The following is a 24958-nucleotide window of genomic DNA, read 5'->3' as shown; positions in this document are numbered from 1 at the left end:
GACCCGACGAAGAGGATTGCTGAACTCAAGGCTTATAAAGAACACAAACTAATGAGGAAACAAGATGATTAATACAAGACAGGTGAAAGGAATAAACGATGATTAACTAATGACAGGAAACTGACCAAATAAGGACAAAACAGAACTGAAAGGAAACCGACACGTGACAGTAAAAGTTTTTTGCAGAAAAATAAATATAAACTGGTAATTTATCTGCTCTCTGGAGACAAAGCAAGGACCATCTGTTTCAAATTAAAACCGTGCAAACAGATGGACATGCAAACAATACAGTAATGTCAATGCTTCAAGCGTAGAATTGCATTATCATTTATGTTATCATTTGTTACACATGACAATAAAATTAATACTCAATAATAATCGGTTCTAGGGATAGCGTGCTTCTCCGGAACTTTTAGAATTTAAAATTGAAAAAAGATTAATCTACTGTTTTATATGTTACTGCAATTGATGCACTTCTTGTATTGTTTTGTCCATTGGATTCATCGCTTCTGCTGCATTTTTCTTTTGTTAATTGCTTGCTAAAAGAAAAACAGTAAATACAGCTATTCTAAAAGTAAAAAACAAATGCCTTTTAGCACTGTGGTGTTGTGGGATTGCTTAACTTTTTTGTCAGCAAGGCTTACAGGACATGGGTAAGCACTTTAACTTTCCAGGTGAAAAGAGCAGCTAACAGTCATATTTTAAGTGCGGGTTTTCTTATATTCTCTTTATTGATATAGGCCTAAACACTGTTGCACACGCAAGAATTGTCATCCTAATCACATTACAGTGATTAGGATGACGTTTGAAGTCGTTTTATAGTTTTAAATTCATAAGACATGTACTCAGTTACAACAGTGTCACACTATTTTACTTAGCACTTTGACACTGGTCAGGCTGTTCTTGTGGCTTTTCTTAGAAAAGGGGATAGAGAGAGACACTGAGAGAGACAGGGAGAGAGGCTGGTGAGCTAAAGAAAACAAATAGGAAAGTGAGAGAATCAGTACTTGATGATTTTAAGAGTATCAAACCATGTTACCAATCATATATTTTGTTTTTCTCTTCTCTTGCTCGGGTAAGATACAACTGCAATATTCCAAAAAATATTAGGTCTGTGTAAAGTCTTTGTATTTATATACTGTGTTGTCATGAGAACTTTATCAACATTCAGTTTATGTGAATTAAAATGTTTGTTTCTTGAAAAGCCCTAGCAAAGACTGAAAATGAAGCTCTCTCTGTTTGGTGGGATCCAGAGATGCCTTCACATTCTGAAAGCTCAAACAGTTTGATGGACGGCTATGGAAATGATCTACCGGTATGTACAACACTGTGCCATTTTACTCATTCATTAATATGGCCATATAGCACAAGACTCACAAGATGTTGTTCAAATCACTGAATATCATGTTTCTGATTTTTTGACCTCATTCGCCATGCCTCACATTCAGAAAGTTCGGCCGAACATCATCTTCTGTTGTGTGTGCCAAGAGGCTATAAAACGGGCTAAAGACACAATCTATCAACAGATGACACAGGTAACATGCAGTCGTCTAACTACTAACAGTTTATTATAATATAAAGCAGGATCATCATGACATTTACACAAATATAATGATGAGTCAGAATAACGATTCACAACAATAAAAACCTTACTTTACAATAGGAAAAGCTCAAAAGTCATATCTTAATCTAGTGTAAAGTTTGTGTTTAGCCACTTTAAGTATTACAGCAAATGAGTATTATAAGATAATAGTGAGAAGTAGTAACATCAATATGAATTTATTCACTCAACAGATAATTGTGTCACGAAAGGGCTTATCATAATGATTTTAAAAAAGGTAATAAATAAAGATAAAATTTAAAAAAGGGACAGTGAAAAGAACATGATGAAATATAGTTTTTGGCTAACAAAAGTTTTTTTCTAAATTCTGAATCCTAAAGTTTTATTCTGTTCATTTTTCCTGATCTTTTACAGAAGATAAACCATGTCTGTTACAAATTCATAGAGGCTTTTCGAAAGATCTGCCTTCAGCGTGCAGTGAGATATCGGGACATCATACTGCACAAGCTCTTCCCCGGTGGGAGTCCAAGGGGCACATGTCTGAAGATAAAGTTATGTTAGTAACAACTGTGACAATGGCTGTTGAAGGGATAAATTTACATTGACTGTTACTATCTCATTTTAAATATGTTTTTACATTAACAAACTTGTTTTTCATTCTTTGGGAGAAAATATTTAAGTGTTAGTTGATCTCAATCCACGGCCATGTGTATTTGTAATTTAAGTGTGCATATATATTTTTTCATTGGATTAATGTTTCCTAAAATGAGACCTTTGAATGCCCTATTCGATCTACTGTTTTTATTTCTGCTTTTCAGAAAATCATTGAAACCTGCGGTAAATGGATCTTTTTTTTACGTTCCCTCTGCTATTCTATAGCCAACGGATACAAAAAAGCAATAATGAGGGAGCTTTTTCCTGGACGTACTGTTATGGGCACCTGCAGAGAGCTGAGGTTATGTGACCGCAGTAATAATAAGATCAAAAAATGCAGTTAATCAGAAATGCCTTTAAAATGTTCTAATAGATGGATGTTTATTGTACATAAGATCGTGTTTTGGGGGGTCCTCGGTAAGGTGCAAGATTGTGGTGTTTTACATCAAATGCTCATTAAAAATCTAATAATTTTCATGTGATTTTCTCATTATGGTTGTTTTCTGTTGACTAATAAAAGACATTTTGTTTGTTCATACAAGCTGTTGTCTCTCATTTCGTAAAGACATACCAAACAGATATTGTTTGAGCTCCAATAATTCATGCCGTAGTAGCCAAATGATTTATAGATTAAAAATCTATGCAATTCTGTGCAAAAAAAAGTTGTTTTTGCACTTTGAGTTTATGTTGAGTTATTTAAAAGAATAGTTCACCACTAAAATTATAGTATTATCTTATATTGTAATTTACTGTTAAGGAACACTACTGTAAAACACATTTTGAACAAACAGATTGCAGTTTTCAGACAAATTAGCTGTAACATTATACTACAAGGAATTAGTCTCAGAATGCAAACAGGCTAATATAATAATAGTGTTCTGCATCTGAATACTTTTGTAACATCATTAGAACATGAGTGTTGGTCTATAGGGTTAGATGTGGGTTTAACCGACTTTGCTTCACACTTGCATTTAACAGCTTTGTCTGTGCTCACATCAGCAAAACCAAAGACAAAAAAAACAGAAAAAAAGGTTAAAGTCACTTTGAAATAAACAAATACAAAAAAGGAATTACAATGTATCTGGCCTTTATTTTTGGATTATTCATGATTCTCTCTGGTAAGATATTCGAAATGTTTTAGTACTTGTTTGGCACATATTCACTTGATCTTGTTCTGTTGAGTTTTAGTGGGATGTTAAACCAGGATTGCATTTGGTCAGAATGTAACGATTTGAATGCAGTTTATATGAAATTATATTTTGTGCAGCTGCTGCTGAGAGTTCTCCATATGAGGCCATTCGTGATACTCTACAGGCAGTCAACTCCCATGACAATGAGGACGATACTTGTAATCCTTCCAAGGTAAAATCTGTCAATAAGTCTTTAAAGTCTTTATCATGTTTAAAAAGTAAAATGTTGTACACAATACGGTTAGTGTGCATACATTCCTCTTTATTATTTTTATTTGCATCTAATTGTAATCTCTCTTTCTAGATGGCCATAAAATGTTGTATATGTTTTAATACGCTAGTGAAATATTTACCCATAATAAATGCGCTGATCGACAAGGTACATTTTTACTTATTTTTGCATTTTTAATTACTGAATCTCAATATTTGTGCATTTTACTGTTTCACAGTAAATGATGTGCTGATTTAAGTTTACTTTATTAAAACCATCTTATTCTCTGTTTCCTCACTCAGAAAATAAACGCTATATGCCGTGCCAACCGATTTCTCTGGGCACCATGCAAATTTCTTGCCAAAAAAATAAAAAAAAAGGTTTTCAAAGGATTTTTCCCAAGTCTATCCCCTCGCCTATCCTGCGTTAAGTACAAAATGTGCAAATTCTGATTAAACCTATAACAAGTCAATCAATGTACCAGCTCTTTAGATAAGATTGCTCACTTGTTTGTTTTGGCTGAAGCATGAGCTAATAAATGTTTGAATGCAAAAGCGGCATGAGCAGATGATTCATTCTGTTTTTTTTTTTTAAATACATCTAATACACTTAAGAGAAGAGAAGACTTACATTAAGAGAAGAGGAAGCAAATAACTGACATCTGAAATGCAAAGTCTAATGATACTGGTGGTTATTTACCCATTTAGAGATTCAATATCTCTATACCAGCTTTAATTCAATGCATCAAAAATCAATTATTCATGATTCAAGAATTCAGGTACAATATTACTGATGGTTATAGGTGAACTGAAGAGACAGTCAGTGTTGAAAACGCTGACAGGAGCTCTTATGAAAACACTTTGGTCCACATGTGGCTTTGGTGCCATGAACATCAGCACTCTAAAACACTTGCGTAGACATTTATTATCTTCAGCGTGCTTCATAACTGTGAAGAAGAGGAGCACAGACAAACACAAGAGAGATATAGAGTTACTTCAACTGAAAGCAGATGAGTTTTAGCTAAGCATCTTATTAAGTAGAGGATTTGAAGAATAATGTCACCTGTTGTTCATTTTGGACTGCTTATCGCATGCGCAGGTGAGTTTGAAGAACTAATTGAATTCAACTTAGAATTTTTTCTATGGCTTGTTGATTGATTTGCATTTACTCAATTATTAGAATCATATTAATCAAATTCTGTTCACAAGTGTTATCTGTTCTTGTGGTTTAGTTCTTGTTGGGTGTAGCAGCATTACTAACAATGCACAATGGAAGAGTATGCTGGAGAGAAAAAAGCTGAACTTTCCCGAAGAATTCAAAATGAGTCATGAATTGAACATAGAGGTAAACTGATGCACAATGTAATGCAATAAATTAAAAGTTAATTATATCAATTTTCCCCTTGCATTTCTCACATTTTAACTATCATCAGAACTCTGAGATGAATGTCATTATGTGCTGGGTTTGCAAGAAGTCAATTCATGAGATCAAGGGTGTGATTCTCCATGAGATTAAAAAGGTGAACTAAAACTCTTTCTTCTAGCCTATATTTTGCTTGAAAAGGCCTGCCCAGTCTTTAATTAAATGTTTTTCTTTCAGGAAATACAGGCAGTGTGCAAAGCAATGAAAATCCTTGAACACATCTGTGAGCACAATGCTTACAAATTCCAATTCATGATACTTCATCTACTGTTTCCTGGTAATAGCAAACAAACCTGTCACCATTTGAGGATGTGTAAATAAATGTATTGCTCTGTCGTGATGAACCAAATGATCTTCTACATAGGCTACTTTAATAAATCAGCCTGCGGTCTGTTTGATGTTGCTATATTTTTTTTCCAATGCAGTCAGTGCAGTGTTATTTTTATTGTGTGCATTATATAACAATCATAAGCAAAATATATAACCAACAAAGATGCAATAAATTTGTTTATTGGAATATTTACTGCCTCTCACGTGCATATTTTGTTCATTAACCACTTGAATAATAAAACTTGGGTTTTATTTGTATTTGCTGAAAAATATTTCTAAGTAAACAGCAAGTTTTTTGAATAGGACATGTAGGACATATTTTCCCAAACATTACAAACTTGCGCTTTTATATAGCCTATTCATAAATGTTCTGACATCTGAGTGAAGATTTTTTGACCATGTGACTGCTGACACAATTCCCGCGCTGCCCAAAGGAGCGGAAGTCCACGTGCGCGCTCGCGCGAATAGCGTGACTTCCAGTTTGAAGTATTTAACATTTTGATTTTAAGTCACCTTAAAATTATCCTTAATGTTATACACATCAGCTAAACTTAAATCTTACATTCTCCAGTAGTCGATCTAAACACCTCTGGAAGAGCACGTGGAATTATGCGCGTGATATAATTACCGAGTCGCGGTTATAAACTGAGGTAAATCTTGTTTTCAGTGAAAACTCGCTCATATAGGGGTAAAAAATATCATAACCACATAAGGTTCAGCATTTAAGCTTAAATTTTAGTAATATAGGAGTGCTAGGAGTCATTTGTATCGTTATTTATCGCAACGTTAAATTGCATTTAGAATATATCTGGAATTATAAACAAACAGGAATAACATAAATAAATACGCATGTCTTCTATACTAAAATAAATAACAAATAATTGTTTAATCATAATGTTTACACAGTGGCAGTTCTGTATAATCGGCTGATTTAATAATTGAAATATGATTAAACTGAGCCGACCGTGGGCAGAAAGCGCCCCGTCTGGACCTGCTCACAGTCTGCAGATCCGGCGGGGTCAGCGGAGATCGAGGCCGAACCCAGCGGCTCGGAACCAGGGAGACTCATCTCAGCAGCCGCGCAGAAAGACCTCCGGGCCGACCCTGCTGATCCAGAGGCAGGAGATGGCCGCCTTCTTCAGAGTGTTCGGTGGGTTCAGCAGAACAGCTGCCAGCCTTATAAACTAAATGTCACCTTATGTATCCCATAACAAAACAGTAAACTGGATCGCTTTTACACCAACTTTTTTTTTTACTAGAAATATCAAGATATATATATCTAGATATAATTCTGTAGAATAAAACCTTTTTGATTTGTTGTCTGGCTCAGATGATGATCTAATACAGGACTTTCTGTGGATGGACTGCTGCTGTAAACTTACAGACAAGGTAGCAAGACATATTTTTGTCTCTTTAATATTTAGTGGTTTTATGATTGTGGTCAGTTTTGAATTTAGAATATAGGCAGCTGTGTCTCAATTCTCTGTCTTTATTTCATATAGTATTTGTTGGCCATGACATTCGTATACTTCAGGAGGGCTCGCTTCAGTATCACTGAACACAGCCGAATGAACTTCTTTCTTGCCCTGTGAGTTGATCATTCTGTGGATGTTCTGTACACTGTAAAAAAAACATTAAATTTATGGTGAAAATCTGGCAGCTGTGGTTGCCAGAAATTCTCTGTAAAAAACAGTGTTTCTAGTTTTTATGACAGTCTGTATGTTTTTTAACTTCACACACAAACAAAAAGCCATCAGGGTAACATGTGTCACTTAAAACAATGCTAAAAAAATAATTAAATAACAAAATGCCCTACATTACTAATAACAAAATTATGTGCAAAACTAATTTTATAAAATATAATCATATGTGATATGTCATGCAAGGACACATTCTTTTTATAGTTTTTCACAAAATTGTATGGTAATTCATCATTTTTTACTAATATGATAGTGTTTACATTTACATTACAATTACATATAATGTGATATTAAAGTATTTACAATTTATTACTATATGTGGTGCAGTAACTTAGTTAACCAATGAACAGGTTTTTACTGTTGCATTTTTACATTTATTTTTCTATATTTACAATGTATAGGGGTTGCACATGGTTTTGGAGATGTTCATTTTAAAATTCTTCAGTTGAACTGCAATGTGTTATGAGCGTGACAGAAAAGTCCTATTTATGAATACAGCCTTAATTCCTACAGTCCAAGTGCTCAATTTGTCATATTCTAGCTATCTGGCAAACACTATGGAAGAGGATGAGGAGGAAACCAAATATGAGATCTTCCCCTGGGCTCTGGGAAAGAGCTGGAGGAAACATTTCCCACGATTCCTAAAGCAAAGAGACCAGTTGTGGGCACGCATAGAGTACAGAGCGGCTGTCAGCAGACGATGCTGTGAGGAGGTACGCAGTTCACTAAACATGCACTATAAAGCATTTTATAGGTGGCTGGTTCTGAAAAATAGCTCTAAGTCAAGTTGTGCTTGATGCATGATTTCAGGTTATGGCTATCGTGCCATCTCACTTCATCTGGCAGCGTGAGCGTGCAGAGCATCACAGTGGAGCTCAGAGACTGTACCAAAACCGTGAGGAGATCCTCATTCCCCGTGGGCCCTCTGCTTCCCCAGAGCCTTGTTTTCTCTGTGCCAAGACCTCTGCTCGTCCTGTGCCTCGTCCATCCTCTACTGGAGCCCGCTCTTCATCTGTGCCACTGAAGGCCACTGCACACAAGGCCCAAGCTTCACACAGGCCCAGTAAGATGACTAAAGCTCAGCACACCTGTAATTGTATAACTAAATCAGGTGAATGAGTGTGTGGTGCCATCTTGTGGTGTTACAAGAAACTTTACTTTGGCCTCAGCTGAAATAGTTTCATATGATCCATACCAGTGCTTCTGTAGAAACATTTACCATTGGCTTTTCTTTTTTTTTTTTTTTTTTTTTTACAGGTACATTTACAGGAAGTGATGCATGTCAAGATCATTCAATGGACTGGATCAGTGAGGAGTAGCTGGATTGCAACATCAAACAGATCATATATGCCTGTTGACCATTTCAGATGCACTTCAGTTGTCTGAGGGGCAGAACAGAGTGTCTCTAAACTGACCTTATGAGAAATGTACAGCATTGGTGTGAATAGGGTAATAGCCATGTACATTGTTCATATAAGATGTAAAGAATATGTCAGAAAATACTATGTGAAGGTTTGTACATGTATTTTACTGTATCATAATTCTCATTACTATTTATTCCTTATTGTTGTACAAAGTACTTTGCTATTTCTTTGGTGTGCTCTTTGTTACTCTCTTGTGCCTCTTGAAATATTTAGATGTTAAACATGGCAGGATTAAGTCTGTCTTAAGTATAAGATTTGGCTGTTATAAATAAACACCTATGAAATGTCCATGAATGGAGCAGATAGATTCACTATATTTTGGCTTAAGTACTCAAGAGCATGAAAGGAAAACGTGCAATAAAATAGTCTTTTTATTGTAGAAGTTTATTATTACAGCATATAAGACACAGTAGCTTTGTTGTCTTCTTGCACAGACATTAAATGTGGGACATCTATTTCAAAATCTTTCTTAGTTTTATGAGGAAGGCTGAAAAGAAACAAAATCAGACATTAATAGGATTCTTAAAAATACCTTCAGGCACAATTACATGCAAAGTGCTTAAAAAGGTTTAGGATTACTAGTGTTTCTCATTAAACATTGAACTACACACACAAATGAAGAGCTGACTCACCTGTATGGCCAGTCTGTTCAGGATGAGGACGTGCAATGTATGGGACATCTCCAAACGGCACCTGATCTTGACAATTCAAATCCCCTTAAATAGAGCATTGTTTAAATCTTAACTGAATGATTTGCACTGATGGTTGGATTTTTGTGTAATAAACAACACACTGTATGTCTCTCCTTTTCACTAAACATTAGATGAATGACCAAGTTATGAAAGAAGTCACCTTCTGTGTCTTCATTTGGCTCACTTTCTTCATCATCATCATCTTGAGGAGCTTTTCGTTTGTTAAATGTGCCATCTTTTTTGAGTGACGGGCCAACAAGCCAGTCCCTGTACTGAACCTCAACAATGCGTTCACACACCAGAGGAAGGGGAGAGCATCGCAGACCCTCCATCAGATCAATGACCTGTGTGATACTGGTGACAAAGTTAGGAAAACAGTCAAAATTCACTCTTCAAAAATGCTGTGATCAGCAAGTTGTTTTTTATTCAGCAAGGGTGCATTAAATTGATCAAAAGCGACAGTAAAAACATTTACAGTGTTACAAAAGATTTCTATTTCAGATCAATGCTTTTCTTTTGAACTTTTTATACATAAAAGATAAAAATGTTTCATGGTTTTCACAAAAATATTAATAAGCAAAAACTGATTTCAACATTGATAGTAATAAATGTTTCTTAAGCACCAAATCAGAATATTAGAATTATTTCTGAGGGATCATGTGATGCTGTAGACTGAAGTAATGATGCTGAAAATTCAGCTTTGCTAAATATGTAAAAAAAAATTGACATGATTGTTTTTACTTAATTTTTCATAAAACAAATACAGCCTTGAGCATAAGAGACTTCTGTATGTATAGTTTACACTGATGTTTCATATATGCACAGTTTTGTATTACTTTGCTTGATAAACAGCACACACAGATCCAGGATGGAGGTGAGGAACCACAGCAGGTAAAGCCAAATGTGGATTAACCATATCCAGAGCAACCTGAAACACAAAATGTCTTTCATATACAGACAAGCAAATGATTATGATATAATAATATAATAAAAATATAAAACACATCACAGGGTGTGGCTCCTCACCGAGTTGAAACCTCGCCCCGCCAGAAGAGGTCCAGCAGAAATGAGATCTCCATGGTGAAAGTGAACATTATCAGGCCATTCCTCTCCTCGTCGAAGACTCCACGAGGACCGCCAACGCTGGTAGTTTAATACAGCACATCTGTGATGGTCCTCTCTTATCTCCACACTCAAAACACTTCCTTTATAACCCACTGATCACACAGACGTACATGAATGCAGAGTGATTATCGCAATAGCACACCTGTAACATATCTGTGCAGGACAATGTCACCCATAACCTCATAATCAGGTGACTCATCATTATATTGCTGTTTATGAATACACAGAAGCCAGCAGAAGAATCGCACACCTGCCCTGGACAGGAAGAGGCTCATGGCACCAGATCCAGAGCCTGATTCCAGAACACAGTCTCCTTCTGTCACATCCATCATGGTCAACATCGCGCTGGCGTCCTGCAGAGGAACCAGATCCGAGAAACTCTTTTGTTTTCATTGGCATAAGTAATCCATCAAGTAAAAAGTAATATTTTTCCCTACACCTTAAATGCATGTACAAAATATGAAATATAACTCAAATTTAATATAACTGTCATTATTACTCCAGTCTTCAGTGTCACATTATCCTTCAGAAATCATTCTAATATGCTGATTTGATGCTCAAGTAACATTTCTCACTGTTATCACAGTTGAAAACAGATGTGCTGCCTAATATTTCTGTGAAAAACATAATGCCTTTATAATAGAAAGTTCAAAAGAGCATTTATTTAAAATATATTTTTGTAACAATTTAAAACGCTTTACTATCACTTTTAATCATCACTGGTGAGTATAATTATTTAAAAAATACTGTGTAATAATTTTTAAATAGATTTTAAATACATTTTCCAAGTTATTTTACAAATATCATGAATTATTAGTTCACATACATCAAAATATTTTGTGAGGTTCCCACCATGTGACATTTTACAACTGGAACTAAAAACAAATACCAAAATTAATTTAATTATTATAGAAAGTGAAAGCATGTTCATTATTGAAAAGGTGTGTTTAAGTCATTGCATTTATGAATTGCCTTTTAATGAATTTTCGAATGAATTACCAGATTTAATAAGCATCACATCATTGACCTGCATATTTTTGTAACCAAACTGGTTCATTGATATGTAGATGAATGACTGCTGTTTTGTGATGTTTATTTCTTACTTTAGGGTATGCAATAGCTGGCCCTCTCTTCATGAAGAGAGTGAACTCATCCAGACCGGGTCGCCGAATGACAATCGGGATTCCCATTGAAGTGCATATGACACTTCCAGCAGGTTGCCCCTCCATGTCATTATGAGCTATTAATCCCCAGTTGCTATGGAGCTTCATTCCCTCCTTTAGCGGGAACATTTTCCGAAATTCTAAACGTCTCTTTCGTCTGAACTCGGCCAGCAGAGTCTCTCCAAAACATAGTGGCCTTTCCCCAGGAACACACACATGATGTGGAGCAAAAGATCCTTGAGATTCCTCTATTGCTTCTTCTCGCTCCTTCCCCAGACTCTGACTGTCCTGTTCCACCTCAGCGTTTCTAGTGTCCCGTAGAGCCCAAACCTCTTGACTTAATGTGTCTTCAGGCAGAAGCTGACTGACCCTCTCCAACGGAGACAGAGGTCGACGCCTTCCAAACAAAGAAGCTCTTTGGGAGAACTGTGGGAAAGTGGATGCAGGAGCAGCTGAGCTACTGTCCTCTCTGTCAGAATCATCTGGGCCAGTCCCAAAGGTTCTCAGAGCACAGAGAAATGGTTTATTGTGAACCACATTATGTCTCTCCAAATATATGATACAGGCTTTGGTAAATTTACGAGTCACGAATGAGAGACCCAAATGTAGTGAAACTGTCATGGTTTTTAGCTCAACAGAGAATGCCTTGAAGGATGAAGATGACACACTTTGATGGTTTGCTTCTCACCACACAGTGATCAGAAACATCACGCACAGCAGCTACTTGAGCGCTTCTACGCTGACCAGAACAGACATATTGGTAGAAACAGACAAAACATGCATTATATAATTCACTACAAATTACCTCTATTCAATAACCTTTGTTAAATATAAAGTCAAACAAATTTGTAGTAAATAGATTATTTCAAACGACCTGTCATAAGTAATTCGATATAAAATTATTTATTGGCTAGATACTAGTTTAAGTGGCAACTTAGCTTGAGTCCATTTTGTTAGAAGAAAAACAATTTATCAGTGCAAGCATGATTCTCGCCGGGCGCCGCCATGATGGAAAGGACGTCACTGACAGATGCAGTACTTCCTGGTCACCGGTCGATGGTTTCTTGTCTTCATTAATACAATAATAAACTTGACAAATAGCGTTCAGACTTCTCTGTTATTTACCTAATTCAGTTTCCCTTATTATCGTTAAAGGAGAAAATATAGCTATTTATGAGGCTTATATGATTAGTCTAGGACATTACTTTCTTATATAATCAAAATTATTGAAAAAAATTAATTACAAATTATTTGCAAAAACAAACAAATGACTGAACTAATTTAAAATACACTTTTTTATCATTAAATAAAATAAATTAGGCTTTAAAAAAGAGAAGTTATTAGGGGTCAGAGTAATAAGGGATCCTTAAAGCATCTTTAAGGTGTGCCAAATAACTTAAACAAGGTTTAATAAACATAAACCTAATAATTGTTTAAGTTTATAATTGAATTAATTAATTCTGAGAAAGGCAGTGTTAAAACAACAACTGGATTTTTTTAAATATACAAGAAGAGACATATTATTTTTAAAGTTTTAAATATACATAGATATATGACCCACAATGTCTTTCGAATAATTACAGGCACAAAATAAATGTAGCTGTAATTAAATGTGCAACCGTTTCCAGTAAATGTTACAGAATGAGTTTTTAAATTTATTTTTAATTTAAAGTTTTAATGGCACTTAAAAGTGAAATCTATTTAGTTTAGGTACTATGTACTAAAGCGTATTTACTAAAGATTTACTTCACATTTGATAACTCCCAAAGATCATTTTCACTTTCAAATTCCACTAAATAACAAAACTCGAGTATAAAACTTCCGCACCCGTCAGTGATTGGTTGATAACAATAATGGCACGCCCCCAAAACCCAGCGCAGCCAATTAGCGTTTCCGCTGCGCCTGTGCAGCTGCGCATGCGCGCTGTCCAATTTTCTCTCACACGTGTTTCCCGTGGAGCAAGGGACGCACGCGGAATGGTAAGATGGCGGCAGACGGAGGCCGAGCTGCGCTACCCTGCTCCTTCAGCCCTAAATCACAGCAGTTCCTGGCTCTCTGCGCACAGGACGGGAGACTGCGCATCTGGAACACCGACAGCAAAACTCTGCAACAGGAATACGTGCCTTCCGCGCACCTGAGCGCAGCCTGTACCTGTGCGACATGGGGACCGTGCCGAGCTTTTCAGGTAGCGCACAGTGTTCGATGCGGCCTGTGTAACGCAGTGCATCATTGTAGGGGCTTCGGGTCGCTTTGAGTCTGTATTTGTCTTGAATGTGATCATGAAACTAAACACGAATTGTTTAGGAATATCTATTTTGGCTGCTTTAGAGCTGCGCTCGTGGAACGCGCTGCGCACATGTTGCGTGTGGCACATGTTCAGACACAGGCCGCGAGACCCTTAGATCCAACACGAAATTCATCAATAAAACCTGTCAGATCACTACACTAATGTCAAAAGTGCGACTTCATGCGCTTTTTGTGGCTCGTTAACAGTGTTATATTCGTCTGGTGGTTGTCGGTGGCTAATAAAGTAGGCAGAATAAATTGATGTGGGCTAAAGTGATGATTCTGTAATTTTTTTTTTTAAACCAAAAATCATGTCAACGTGTCTGTATAAGCATGATGCTATTTTTTTGTGGTTTTATTAATAAACGATGTTGTATTTATATTTAATGCTACTTTAGAAAACACATGGTCACATTGTGGCTGCACAACCCTTACACAACTTTAACTAGTTGCTCTTTAGTAAAATTTCTATCAAATATTAAGCTACATACTTTCGATCAGGGTGATATTAATAACATTACGCAGAACGTCGTTGATTCTGGATACTGTTGGAGAAAGTTGGGCATAAACAGCTTTGATAAGTCTTCTATTGTTACTAGTAACGTAGCAAATGTTTGACTGGGAGTTATTTTTTGTTTGTGATTCTGATATCAGCCTTTAACTTGGCACTAATGTTTTCCCGTTGGTCTGGTACTTGATCAAACTTTGCTTACTTATTGTAACTACACAAATAGTTATTGATCTGTTTAAATTTTCATAGTACAAACTGAATGGAAGCTAATAATTATTTAATAGACTGTTTACTTTAAGCTAGAGATCAGTATTAATACATGTAGTATTAATTTACATGTAAAATTTGAAAAGGTATGGTACGTATGGAATATTTGATTATTATAGGCTACAGATCCCAATAATAAATGAAAATAATTTTTCACCAGCGACAGTGTGTTTTTATTTTTATGTGCCAGTATGTAATGAATGATTAAAAAGTGAAACTTAAAAACATTTAGGAAAAGATAATAGTAAGTTTGAGGTAATAAATACTAAAACAGCTCTCGATAAGTGATGTGCTTTAAAATGTTATTAATGGAAATGACTGAAAAATGTGTGACTAAGAAATTTATTATTTCTGTAAGGCTTACAGTGATACATTTTTCTTTATGTGTGTGTTTTAGGAGGTGCCACAGAGGAAGAGGAGGAAATGTGAGGCCGGGTTGGCATCTGAGCAGTCAGATCTGTTGGCGCTGGGCACTGCTGCTGGGTCCGTCCTCATCTACAGTACAGTGAAGGGAGACCTGCATTGCACTCTGGTAAGAATTCATCACCAAGAGCTGGTCCTTATGATATTCGACTGATACAACTCAAAGATTTAAAGGATTTTGCATAAGTTTGATGCAAAACCATTTACTTGAAATTGGCAAGCAAACTGGCACACATTACCAAGTCGCTTCTATAGTTTTGTAATAACGCCAGGGAGAAAGATGTTCATCTAATTAGAAAAAAATGCTTTGAGGGACTTCCGATAATACAGGTTAAATTAGGAATGTTAATGATGTCTCCACCTGTCAGGAGGGAGGTCACAGTGGACCAGTGAACAGCGTTCAGTGGCATCCAGAAGACTCAGTGTTATACAGCGGCTCAGATGATACACACATAGCCGAGTGGGACCTGCAGACAGGAAAAGTTCGTTGGTGAGTCTGTGCAGTTATGTGTTGGATGTTTGGCAAATATGGATTTCCCCGTACGTTATTCAACATAGTGAAGTTGTTTGTGATTTACAAACATGACATTTTCTGTGTTTAGCAAATGGAAGGCAGACAGATCAGCCGTCAGCAGCCTGTGTATAAGTCCAGATGGAAAGCTGCTGCTCTCGGCGGGAATGACCATCAAGATGTGGAACCTGGAGACTAAGGAAGTGTACAGGGTGAGTCTGACTTCTATGTTTCTGGCCTCAGATAAATGAAAACCGAAGAGTTTCAGATTTAACAATGGGATGTCCCAAATTTGGGGGAAGTCGTGGCCCAATGGTTAGAGAGTCGGACTCGTAATCGAAAGGTTGCGAGTTCGAGCCCCCGGCCGGCAGGAATTGTAGGTGGGGGGAGGGAATGTCCAGCGCTCTCTCCACCCTCAATACCACGACTGAGGTGCCCTTGAGCAAGGCACCGAACTCCCAACTGCTCCCCGGGCGCTGCAGCATGGCTGCCCACTGCTCTGGGTGTGTGTTCACGGTGTGTGTGTGTGCATTTGTTCACTACTCACTGCTGTGTGTGTGCACTTGGATGGGTTAAACGCAGAGCACCAATTTCGAGTATGGGTCACCATACTTGACAATACGTCACGACTTTACTTTACTTTACTTTGTAGAAATTCACAGGTCACTCTACCATGGTAACGACTCTATGCTTCGCCACAACACGACACCCAAACAGTAATGGGATGTACTTCTTGTCAGGGGCAGCTCACGACAGGCTCCTGAGTGTGTGGTATGTTATATTGTCTTTTTTTTTTTTTAAGTAACTATAGCTTAAAGAAATGAATCTATAATGATTATTTATAGTTGGTGCTCAGTTCAGTACTACAGTTTGTCCATTTTGAGATTACTAGGAAAAAAGTGTCTCTCCCACCTTTTCAATTTAAAATTCTACTGACAGCTTTAATACATAATAAACAATTTGTTATGCTTTTTTTTTTTTTTTTTTTATCAGTGTTGTGCAAAGTGTTTTAATTTTGGCAAGTTTGTGGAGAACCTATTTGCTATTTATTGGCATTATTTTGGCTAATGAATTTATATGAAGTATTTTGATATCAAATTTGCAAAGACATTTTTTCTTTAAATAATTTTGTTCAAATTTATTAGGTTATTTATATTAGTTTATAATTATCACTTATATTTAAAGTATATTTCAAATGCAGTCTTTGTGAGCATACACCTTTTTATATGTGTGACTTCTTTGTATTATACATATTTTATTTAGTTTTATATTAAATATGAATTTAGTTTTCCTTGCCTAATGTTGAACTCTGCTCATTTTTTTAATTGTGAAACATAATTAGAACTGATTTAAGACAGTTCGTGAATTAAAAAAGTTTGTAGAAATCTGAGAATGAATACAAACTGAAATCTCATTTGCTTCCTCCTATGCTCATCAGGCAGGTACGGTGTGATGGCAAAGACAAGAACTCTGTGGTGTCTTTTACTCTGACAGATGAACCCCAACACATAGACCTTCAGACATCCAAGTCCAAAAATGAGGTCAGGATTTATTGAGCCGGATTTTGCTTTTACTATAATTATCAGTCATTTCAGTTTATGGAGATCTGACGCGTGTGTGTGTGTTTCTCAGGCTGTGAGGTTAGCAGTGGTGTGTAAGGACGGTCAGCTTCATCTCTTTGAGCACTTTCTCAATGGGTGAGTTTGTCCATCTTGTATTAATCAGTATGACTTGTTGAATTCTTTTAAAGGGATAGTTCACCCAAAAATAAAAATTCTGTCATTACTGACCCTGAAGTCGTTCCAAACCTGTAAGACCTTCGTTCATCTTTGGAACACACATTTTTGGGTGAGCTATCCCTTTAAAACCGTTCAGTGAAGCTCATATTTATATTTTTCTCTCATAGGCCGTGTAAGAAGCCGCTGTCTCCAGTGTGTTCCCTGCAGGTGTCCACTATGAAGGGAGACTCCCCTATGCCCGTGCCTCTGCTCGCAGCAGCTCTTTGTGCTGACAGACAGAACCTGATGCTGGCATACGGACATCACCTGCAGCCTGTCATGGAGAAAACCGTAAGTTCAGCAGAAATGTATTGATTTTACTGGGTTATTCAGTTGGTCAATTATACTGACAGGCCGTCTCTTCCCACAGCCTTTTAACACATCAGAGAGACACGTATGCTTAGTTCGAGATGTACATGGCACTCTTTCTCTCTCTGTAGACACGGCTGTCTCCAAGGTAAGAGTTCATCTGTACCATTAATATATACTTTACCTTTTTGATTTATTGAATACTAGGCATTTGACATTTAGTTTCAAGCATCATCCATTAAAAGCTGCATATTTTTTTATAGTTTTTATAACTATGTGTGCAGTTTCGTTGTCTCTAATTGTGTGACTACCTTCTTGTCAATTCAACACTTCGTTGTCACACTGTAAGATAATTTAAGAAGAGATGGTAACCAGTTACAACATCTAAGATATACATTTTATTTAAATGTAATATATAATTTAATTTAAACGTTATATATAATTTTTTTTTTTTTTATGAAGTATACACTACTGTTGAAAAGTTTGGGGTCAACAAGATAAAAAAAAAAGTCTCTTATGCTTACCAAATCATTATTTGTTGAAAAATGAAAAATTTCCAAAAATTAAATAAAATTTCCAAATTTTGTGGAAATTTACTTAGTGTAAAATTTTTATTATTTTAATATATTATTAAATGTAATTTATTCCTGTGACAGTAAAGCTGAAATTTTAAAGCCATTATTTCGGTCTTCAGAGTGTCATGGTCCTTCAGAAATCAATCTGTTATACTGATTTAATGCTCAAAAAACATTTGTTTCTTGTGTTCTTATGTTTCAACACTTCTCAAAATTAAGCAGAACAGCTGTTTACAACATTTTTTAACAATCTTTTTAACAGCATTTTTTTTAATAGCAATCTTTTGTAACAATGTAAATGTTTTAGAACTTTTGTTCAAATTATTGCCGCCCTGGGGAAAAAAGTATCCATTTCTTAAATCTTATTGACCCCCAACTTTTGAATAGTGTATATATAAAAAAAAAAAAAGTAAACTTCAAATCTTGATGATAAAAATAAGTTCAATGCATTAATTTGAACATCATCATCTAGGTGAAGACACCAGTTGTTAATAAACAGAGCAAGGTTTTAGTACCAGGACTTCCGGGACACAAGGCACCAATCAAATTAACTCCCAATGAAGCAGCGAAGAGGAAAAAAGAGGGCAGTACCACAGAGGTAAGACTCAAAACTTCCCAACGGAGTTCGTTAAATTTGTGTAAAATCATGCTAAGATTTTTTTCCCCAGAGTTAAATCAAGGAATTTCTTAATTTATGATGGTCAGAGTAAGTAAGGGGTGAAGTAGTGGAATAGTTAGGTGTTTTGGAAGGGGTTTTTTTCCGCTCATTTAGTGCGGAAGAGTTTGAACAAACCTTGAATATTTGTTTTTAAGTTTCTTGTTATTATTATTATTATTACAATTTATTTTTGTATTATTTTTTATTGCTGTGATCAATATAATTTTTTTATGACTATTTGTTTTACTTTCTTTCATGTAAAGCACTTTGAATTACCATTGTGTATGAAATGTGCTATATAAATAAACTTGCCTTGCATTGCCTAATCTAATGCATGTAAATCATCTCCATCTTATTGTAGATTTCTATCGAGGAGCGGTTAAAGCAGATTGAGTTGAGTGTTGGAGGAACGGGTGCTGGTAAAGCCTCATCCTCCCTGCAGACGGACAGTTTTGCTGTACTGCTTGTGCAGGGACTGGAGAGCAAAGATGAGCGGATCCTTTCCGTAAGTTACACACCTTGCTACAAAATTATGAAATATTTTCACTTGAATGTTTGAAGTTTGTTATATTTAGTGTTTGTCTATGCATGTTGTTAACATTCTCATGTAACCTAATTCTTTCTGACAGAAAATATTTCAAACCAAAAAAGAGGTTTTGATAAAGAACACTGTTGCCCGGTTACCACCTCCGGCTGTCCTGCCATTGCTGGAAGAGGTATTTTGTCATTTTGACATTGTTAAATATGTATTATGTATTGTGTGTGTGTGTGTGTGTATGTGTGTATATATATATATATATATATATATATATATATATATATATATATATATATATATATATATATATATATATATATATATATATATATATATATATATATATATATATATAAGCATTCAAAGTTCAGGATCAGTAAGATTGTTTTAAATAAGTGAAATTTAATACTTTTATTTAGCAAGTATGCATTAAATTGACTAAAAGTGACTGTAAAGACATTGCCATTAGTATTTCTGATTTATATAAATTCAGTTCTTTATACTGTAATGTTTCTAACTGTATGCCGTTTTCAACATTTAAAAGAAATGTTTCTTGAGCACCAAATCAGCAATATTAGAAAATGAATTGAGACACTTAGTAAAAGACTAGAGTGAAATTCAGTGTTGCATTAAAAGAATAAATTACTTGAGATATATTACAATTTTATGATGTGTTTTATAATGTTACTTTTATCATATTTTTTTATTGAATAAATGCAGCCTTAGGCTATGTTCACACTTGGCGTCTTTTTTGAAGCTGTCAGCGTCTGTTTTACATTATAATCCTGTGGAGTTAAAACAGTTCTGAGAGCTTTTTAAAACGCCACCGCATTAAGACCGGCGTCTTTTTCTGCAGCTCAGAGCGTCTTTTCAAGTTGAAAAAAGTTCAACTTTTCTGGAAAAAAAAACGCCCTACGTCAAGCACCTTTTTGACAGCTGACCAATGACAAGCGAGTGGCGAGTCGTTTCCATAACAAAAACAACAAGAAAAAAGGAGAAGATAGCCGGTAGATGGATCGTACTAGTTTCAGAGCACAAGGTGCATCATCGAACCGGAGCTTCTGGACTAAATTGTGAAAGTGAAAGTGACGTGACACACACCGTGAACCTAATGGTTACTTGACTTGTTGGAAGCACCATACAGTTTCCTTCCCCGTATAATGTCGCACTCCCACAAACATTGTTGTGAACCGACATTACCTTCCCCGTTAACTTCAAAAGCTGACATTTCTGCAGCACACAGCGCTAGGCTACCATTGCAGCTGTTATAGCAACAAAAGATGCCCTCGGCTGCTATTTGTAACCAAAACGCTGCCAGCTTTTTATTTATTATTAAAAAAAGCGCTCGTCAACTTTTTCTAGTCAAAAAAGACGCCAAGTGTGAACACGCCCTTAGTGAGCATAAGAGTCTTTCAGAACCTTTAAAAAATCTTGCTGACCCCAAAACTTTGGATGGTATATTTTTAATTTTATAAAAAATTAAAATTTTTAATTATTTTATGGTTGTTTCTGTAGCTGGCCAGAAGACTGCAGGGGCATCCATTTGCGTAAGTAATTTTCACTTCAGTTGGTTTTTTGATGTTTAAATATTTTAAAGGCATTAAACCTTGTGTAACATGATTGTTTTTCTCTGTGCAGGGCTCTGCTTATAGTTCAGTGGTTTAAGGCAGTTCTTACACAACACACATCATACTTGTCTTCGGTAAGTCTGTGTGCATCTTTGTCTCACAAATGTACATAATCAAGATCTTAATGTTGTGACTGCATCTTCAGTCTTAAATCCACCATAGATCATCTTTTTTTAGGGTTCCTCATTTGGTCTCATCTTGTTTCCCCACAGCTTCCGGATCTAGTGTCTCAGTTGGGCTCAATCTACCATATGATTGAGAGCAGGGTGAAGTTATATCAGCAGCTCACCCGACTCCATGGCAAATTGTACCTGCTCATGACACAGGTGAGCTGCTCAAGCACAAGCCCCTAGTTCAGATGTTAATCACTGCTTTGATTTTTCGGTGTGCTCATTTCCATGTTTTTTTTACTAGGTGGCGACAAACAACTGTGCTGAGAAAGTTGGTAATATTTCTCACAAAGCACAACTGGTTTATGAAGAAGGTAAAGAATTTTACCTAAATCTTTGCAGCAAAATACACATGTAATGAACTAAAGACTCGTGTAAATTTTATTGTTCTGTATGTAAACTATTTATCTTGTCTAACCTTTGTCTTTTTCTACAGAGTCTTCAGATGAGGAGGAAGGCTCAGGAGATGAGGGGCGTCCTGAGGATGACTCGGATGTAAGAGATGCTCTCAGTTCTTGTGTATGCAATGTGCCGTTATGGGATTGTTCTCATGTTGATTTGTCTTTTCAGAACTGGGAGGAGGATGAGGCAGCAATGGAAGTGACGGAAGACAAAAAGAACCACAAAGACGAGGAGGACAATGAAGAGGAAGATATGAATGATGAAGCAAAAGCGAATGGTGATTCAGATCTGGACCCTGAAAATGAGAGCGAGGAAGAATAATAACCAATCTGGCCACCGGATTCAAAGAGGACCCTTACATTTATATATGATTTCATTTTATTTTTCATTTAGTTGAATTTTATTGTAACAAAACAAAAGTTTGTTTTATAGAATTTCGATAACCTTTGCGGCCTGGACTTGTGGATGTCTTTCTCAGAATGGTCATAAGGGTGTGCGACCCTTGACCCAGACTGACAGCTCCTCATGCGGAAAGCACACTCCCGCGTTTGAGGTCCATTCGAGTCACTTTTCCTTTGACTTGAAACTGCCTCTGTTTTGTCGACCAGCTACAATAGGATTCTGTGGGATTGATTCCCAAACCAAATCCCCCTCCATCCCTCCACCCGATTGCATCCTTAATCGGGCGTCCGACGTCCCTGAGGTCCGAGCATATGACAATATCATGATCATGCCCTTCAGCACTGTCCTCTGATCATCTTTAATTTATGTAGTCATCAGTCTCTCTGTCACAGTCATTTCTCATGTTTGAATTCCGTGTCCTGTGTGTGATTTTCAGATGAGGGTTTTTGTTTTTTTTACACCCTCGGCAGTCATGACTTGGTTCTCGGTCTTGAGAACAGAAAATGTGAACCTCTCCCAGTACAACATGAATCTTAAAAATACAGTCCCAGAGGCGTATAGGTTTAATTTTACAGTGGTTGCGGTGAGCGGCAACCAAAACTTTTCATGCAAACAATATATCATTGACTGTTGTACAGTTTAAATGAAATAAATACTGTTTTGTTCTCATCTCTTGGTTGGATTCATTATTTTTTCGTTCCTGGCTCTAAATATTAGAAAATTAAGTAAAATGTCAAAATAGATAGTAGTGCCAAGTGTAATATCAACGCGAACCTGCCACAGCAAACAATAAAAATCTGTGTTGGCAGAATACATTTACTAGCTTCTACTGTTAATTCTAAAAAACAAATCGCCCCTTTTAAATATTAAAGCAGTGTTTATTTAATTGAAAAATATTTTAAGATTATTTTAAAAAGGTCATGTATTTATAACACACAAACTGGAAAATGTACTGGGAGTTTTCTGTCAGGACCTTATCTATTAATATTATGAGCATATCTGTTAACCCTAAAACACAACCCAATGCAGTGCAAATTCAAAACAAGTAAAACATCTGTAAAAAAAAAACAATGCATGTGTTTTATGTGTATTTTAGTGTATTATGATCAGCATTATTAGATAACTGTTCAAATAGTAAAAACTGGTCAATTGAACTACATTGCAATAGAAAGATAACATTAACTCTCTTTTTATATTTCTATATATAAAGCGATGCTTGCCTAAACAGTTTCATCAGGTAGAAATTGCTGTTTGTAAGTGCCATTTCCCTAAAGTCATTTTCTAAATGCTTAACCAGAGGTTGTGTGAATGTACAGGTGCATCTCAATAAATTAGAATGTCGAGAAAACGTTCATTTGTTCTTGTAAGTTATTTCAAAAAGTGAAACTTTCATATATTTTAGATTCATTGCATGTAAAGTAAAACATTTCAAAAGTTTTTTTGTTTTAATTTTGATTAGAACTTACAGCTGATGAAAGTCAAAAATCAGTATCTCATGGAGGCAACAGCTTGTGCTCCTCTCCCAATAAAATTCCTGCCTTTTATTATAAATATTAAAAAACTTGAATGCGCTTCAACAAATTTCATCATCTCAAATACTCTTTTGACATGGGGAGGCATAAAAAAGTATTTTAAAATTCCAGCTAATATCTCTTTGTTTTCGCCTATTGCTTTTAATCCTGATTTCCCTGTATCTTTACAAAATATTGGCCTTTCAGATTGGTCTAAATTAGGGATTCTAAAGTTATCGTGCCTCTTTACAGGCAGTACTCTAAAATCTTTTCAAGAAATTTCTAACCAATATAACATACCACAATCCAATTTTTTTAAATACCTTCAGCTGCGTCATTTCATAAAATCTTTGTCTGATAAAGGTAAATTGAGATTTGAACTTGCTGCCATAGAGCAAATGGTAACGAGCAGTTTTTCCAAGGGGTTAATATCCAAAATATACAAAGCTCTATCTTATTCATGTACCTCTTCTTTCGAGAGCTTAAAGAGTGTGTGGGAAAAAGATTTAGGCCATGAAATTGAAGATATAGACTGGTCTGAAATATGTAACAATTTGTTCTTTAAATGTACTTCATTGGGTATTCAGGAACTCAATTATAAATTCATCAACAGAGTTTATCTTACACCTTTACGTCTGAAAAAGATTTACAGAAACTCCTCTGATCTTTGTTTTAACTGTAAAAAATGTAAAGGAACATTCCTTCACTGTTTTTGGTACTGTGACAAAATCATTTCTTTTTGGAAGAAAGTACATCATTTTCTACAAAGGCTTTTTAAGTTAAAATTGTGTTTTTCTCCGGAATTGTATTTGTTATATGGTGGAGTAGAGAATGTGTTGGACTTCCACACCAAACATTTGTTTCTAATTTTGGTTTATCTGGCAAAGAAATGTATACTTCTATTGTGGTCATCTCCTCAGGTACCATCTTTTGAAATGTGGTTGTCTCAAGCATGTACACTATTTCCACTCGAGAAACTCACCTATGATATACATCAAAAGTCTGATGATTTTTGGCAGTTATGGACACCCTTTTGGTGCTACATTAATAATTTCTCTTGACTCTATTTTATGGTGCATATTTAGTCCCTAGCCTGATTGTTAATTTGTTTACCTGTTTGTATATTTCCCATTATTTCTTACTGTATAGCTGAGACTGTACTTGTACGTGCACGTGTATTGAAATAACCGACGACTAATAAAAAAAAATAAAAAAATTAAAAAAATCAGTATCTCAAAATATTAGAATATTTACATTTGAGTTTCAGTAAATGACCATCCCTACAGTATAAATTCCGGGTATCTCCTGTTCTTTGAAACCACAATAATGGAGAAGACTGCTGACTTGGTAATGATCCAGAAGACGAACATTGACGCCCTCCACAAAGAGGGAACGTCACAGAGGGTCATTACTGAAAGGGGTGGCTGTTTACAGAGTGCTGTATCAAAGCATATTAAATGCAAAATTGACTGGAAGGAAGAATTTGGGTAGGAAAAGGTGCACAAGCAACAGGGATG

At 35.9% G+C, this 24958-nt stretch overlaps 3 protein-coding genes and 1 long non-coding RNA gene across 10 annotated transcripts; 3 read left to right on the top strand and 1 right to left on the bottom strand.

Moving 5' to 3' along the window:
• Window positions 1-222: 222 nt before the first annotated feature.
• On the top strand, window positions 223-2754 carry LOC306850808. Its single transcript, XR_013782440.1, has 4 exons — window positions 223-1075; window positions 1206-1315; window positions 1449-1535; window positions 1976-2754. It is a non-coding gene; the product is annotated as an uncharacterized lncRNA (long non-coding RNA).
• A 3023-nt stretch (window positions 2755-5777) lies between these two features.
• LOC306850197 (speedy protein A-like) lies at window positions 5778-9293 on the top strand. 7 transcript variants are annotated; one of them, XM_079385698.1, is made up of 8 exons: window positions 5778-5854; window positions 5940-6018; window positions 6275-6518; window positions 6699-6757; window positions 6871-6956; window positions 7610-7781; window positions 7879-8131; window positions 8326-8780. In XM_079385698.1, exons 3-8 carry the CDS (start codon window positions 6314-6316, stop codon window positions 8385-8387), a joined length of 837 nt encoding a protein of 278 aa, XP_079241824.1. In that variant the 5' UTR covers window positions 5778-5854; window positions 5940-6018; window positions 6275-6313; the 3' UTR covers window positions 8388-8780. The 7 variants fall into 7 exon arrangements, with proteins under 7 accessions (XP_079241824.1, XP_079241825.1, XP_079241820.1 ...); XM_079385699.1 differs by having other exon boundaries at window positions 5795-5854; window positions 8338-8780; XM_079385694.1 differs by having other exon boundaries at window positions 5795-5854; window positions 7879-8179.
• LOC306850196 (tRNA (adenine(58)-N(1))-methyltransferase, mitochondrial-like) lies at window positions 8835-12506 on the bottom strand. The gene is made up of 7 exons (XM_079385692.1): window positions 11413-12506; window positions 10560-10662; window positions 10211-10401; window positions 10021-10112; window positions 9345-9538; window positions 9125-9208; window positions 8835-8979 (listed from the first exon to the last, which is right to left on the bottom strand). Exons 1-7 carry the CDS (start codon window positions 12091-12093, stop codon window positions 8945-8947), a joined length of 1380 nt encoding a protein of 459 aa, XP_079241818.1. The 5' UTR covers window positions 12094-12506; the 3' UTR covers window positions 8835-8944.
• Window positions 12507-13413: 907 nt separating this feature from the next.
• Window positions 13414-24636, top strand: LOC306850675 (WD repeat-containing protein 43-like). The gene is made up of 18 exons (XM_079386459.1): window positions 13414-13657; window positions 14934-15068; window positions 15328-15449; window positions 15562-15682; window positions 16123-16241; window positions 16909-17011; window positions 17103-17167; window positions 17377-17539; window positions 17619-17705; window positions 18605-18730; window positions 19152-19295; window positions 19420-19506; window positions 20844-20875; window positions 20967-21030; window positions 21169-21282; window positions 21371-21440; window positions 21563-21621; window positions 21697-24636. The coding sequence occupies exons 1-18, from the start codon at window positions 13457-13459 to the stop codon at window positions 21847-21849; spliced, it is 1965 nt and encodes a 654-aa protein (XP_079242585.1). The 5' UTR covers window positions 13414-13456; the 3' UTR covers window positions 21850-24636.
• The last annotated feature ends 322 nt before the right edge of the window (window positions 24637-24958 follow it).

This window comes from Barbus barbus, assembly GCF_936440315.1.
Source record: "Barbus barbus genome assembly, chromosome: 30".
Lineage (NCBI taxonomy): Eukaryota > Metazoa > Chordata > Actinopteri > Cypriniformes > Cyprinidae > Barbus > Barbus barbus.
Note: the sequence above shows the minus strand (reverse complement) of the source record. Positions and strands in the feature narration are given on the sequence as shown.